The sequence below is a fragment of the Gossypium raimondii genome, chromosome 13, assembly GCF_025698545.1.
Source record: "Gossypium raimondii isolate GPD5lz chromosome 13, ASM2569854v1, whole genome shotgun sequence".
NCBI lineage: Eukaryota > Viridiplantae > Streptophyta > Magnoliopsida > Malvales > Malvaceae > Gossypium > Gossypium raimondii.
This window is the reverse complement of record NC_068577.1, coordinates 31,930,759-31,933,473: the sequence shown is the minus strand read 5'-3', so window position 1 is coordinate 31,933,473 and position 2,715 is coordinate 31,930,759. Positions and strand designations below refer to the sequence as shown.

The window sequence follows — 2,715 nt, the reverse complement described above, 5'->3', positions numbered from 1 at the left end:
AAGGTTCGAGCAATTCAAAATTTGACACCCCCTAAAACTCAAAAGGAGGTAAGAGGTTTTTTGGGACAGTTAAATTATGTGTCTCGTTTTATCTCACAGTTGACGGATAAATGTGATCCTATCTTCAAGCTCTTACGTAAGGATAATGATGGTGAATGGACTGAAGATTGTCAAAAAGCGTTCGAGAAAGTAAAAGAGTATTTGGCTAAGCCACTAATTTTGATTCCCTCGATGCCAAGAAGACCTTTGATTTTCTATTTGGTAGTGCTAGATAATTCCATAAGTTATCTTTTGGGGCAAGGAGATGCTTCAAACAAGAAAGAGCATGCAATCTATTATCTGAGTAAGAAGTTCATGGACTATGAAGCCAAGTATTCCCATATGGAAAAGATGTGTTGCACTTAATCATGGACCACCCGTCGACTAAGGCAATACATGTTGTATCACACCACCCTCCTCATCGCAAAGTTAGACACTTTGAAGTACATTTTCAAGAAGCCAACATTTTCAGGGAAAGTTACTCATTGGCAAGTGGTTTTTTCCGAGTATGACATCATCTACGTATCCCAAAAAGCTATAAAAGGAAACATTGTTGCTAAATTTCTAGCAGATTGCACAAAAGAGGAGTACGAGCCCATAAGTTTTAATTTCCCAAATGAAGAGATCATGTCAATTTTGAAGTGCGAAGAAGAAATTTTGAGGGTGTATTTCGATGGAGCATCCAACATGATCAAGCATGGGATTGGGGTAGTACTAATCTTCTCAAGTGGCCAGTACTTTCTCGCTACAGCTAAACTGATGTTCACCTATACGAACAATGTAGCTGAATACGAGGCATGCATTTTGGCACATCAGATCTCCATTGAGAAAAAGATTAGGGTTTTTAATTTTTTTGGTGACGCAGTATTAGTTGTTTACCAATTAAGAGGAGAATGGGAAACAAGGGATTCCAAGCTGATTCACCATCAAACATATGTGCATGGACTGATTAAAGAGTTTGATGATGTTTAATTTTGTCATTTTCCAAGAGAAGAAAACCAGTTAGCAGATGCATTAGCTACTCTAGCCGCCATGTACAAAGTAGGATCCAAAACAGAAGTGCAACCTATACAGCTAAGGGTCAAGGACTCATCGGCCCACTGCGCAAGAGTAGAACCGGGAACAAATGGGAAACCGTGGTATGTTGACATTAAGTGATATCTGCAATACCAGCAATACCCGGATTGTGCCTCAGAAAATGATAAACGAATAATTAAGACGCTGGCTATGGGTTTCTTCTTGGACGGTGAGTTTTTGTATAAAAGAGTACGTAACCAAACCCTGTTGAGATATGTCAACACAGAAGAGGTAAATTAGATAATGAAGGAAATCCATGATGGAATATGTGGAGCACATAGTAACAGACATATGTTGGCAAGGCAAATCTTGAGGACAGGATATTTTTGGTTGACTTTAGAACGAGATTGTTTAAATTATGCTCGGATATGTCATAAATGCCAGATTTATACAGACAGTATTAACGCTCCTTCTAATAATCTTCATGTTTGCCCCTCCTTAGTCATGCTCAATGTGGGGCATAGATGTCATTGTCCCCATATCACCAAAAGCATCAAACGGGCATCACTTCATGTTTGTAGTGATTGATTATTTCACCAAGTGGGTCGAAGTCGTTTCATATGTCAATGTAACTAAATTAGTAATCTAAAAATTTTTGAAAAAAGAGGTCATCTGTCGGTACGTTTTACCAGAAAGAATCATCTCAGATAATGCCAAAAACTTGAATAATGCCTTGATAGAAGAGGTTTGCACACAATTTAAGATCAAGCATCATAATTCTGCGCCATATCGTCCAAAAATGAATGGGGCAGTCGATGCCGCAAACAAGAATATTAAGAAATCATTTCCAAGACAACAGATTTGTATAAGGATTGGCATGAGAAACTCCATTTTTCTCTCCACGCATACCGCACATCAGTGAGAACTTCAGCTAAAGCTACTATGTTTTCATTACTGTATGGCATAGAGGCCATTTTACCTATCAAGGTTCAAATCCCATCTCTACAAGTGTTGAGGGAGGTGCAACTAAAGGAGGCTGAATGGATGCAAGAGAGATATGAGTAGTTAAATTTAATTGAGGAAAAGAGATTAGTATCTTTATGTCATAGCCAGTTGTATCAACAAAGAATGATGAAGGCCTATAACAAGAAGGTGCGACCAAAGCAGTTCAGAGAAGGGGATCTGGTACTGAAGAAGATTTTTCCATATGTTTATGATCATCGGGAAAAATAGACACCAAAATGGGAGGGTCCGTATGTGGTGAAAAAAGCTTTCTCTAGTGGAGCATTGATTCTCACTGAAATGGACAAAGACGAGATGTCGAACCCTATAAATTTTGATGTGGTGGAAAAATACTTTGCATAAAAACTAAGCTTGATTGTTCTTAAGGAGTTATTCGCATCGAGTAATATTGGCTTTTTATGTTTTGCTTTTCTTTGTTTGTCATGTTTGAGGTTATATTTTACCTTGGAATATTGCATTCTCCTTAAGGTTAATTACTTAATAAGTTGGCCATGTTCAAAGTGATGAATGACATTTTTTGAAATATCCTTCACCTGAAGAAAATTCCATCCTCTGTTAACCACTTTGGGCCATATTGTTTGTGCAAAATTGACCCTTGCGGAAGGATCACCCTCCACGTTGGAAGGCATTTTGTAA

The 2,715-nt window shown here is 38.1% G+C and overlaps 1 protein-coding gene across 1 annotated transcript; it reads left to right on the top strand.

Annotated features, from left to right (window-relative positions):
- The first annotated feature begins 435 nt into the window (after positions 1-435).
- On the top strand, positions 436-1,011 carry LOC128036169 (uncharacterized). Its single transcript, XM_052627064.1, has one exon. It carries the CDS (start codon positions 436-438, stop codon positions 1,009-1,011), a length of 576 nt encoding a protein of 191 aa, XP_052483024.1.
- The last annotated feature ends 1,704 nt before the right edge of the window (positions 1,012-2,715 follow it).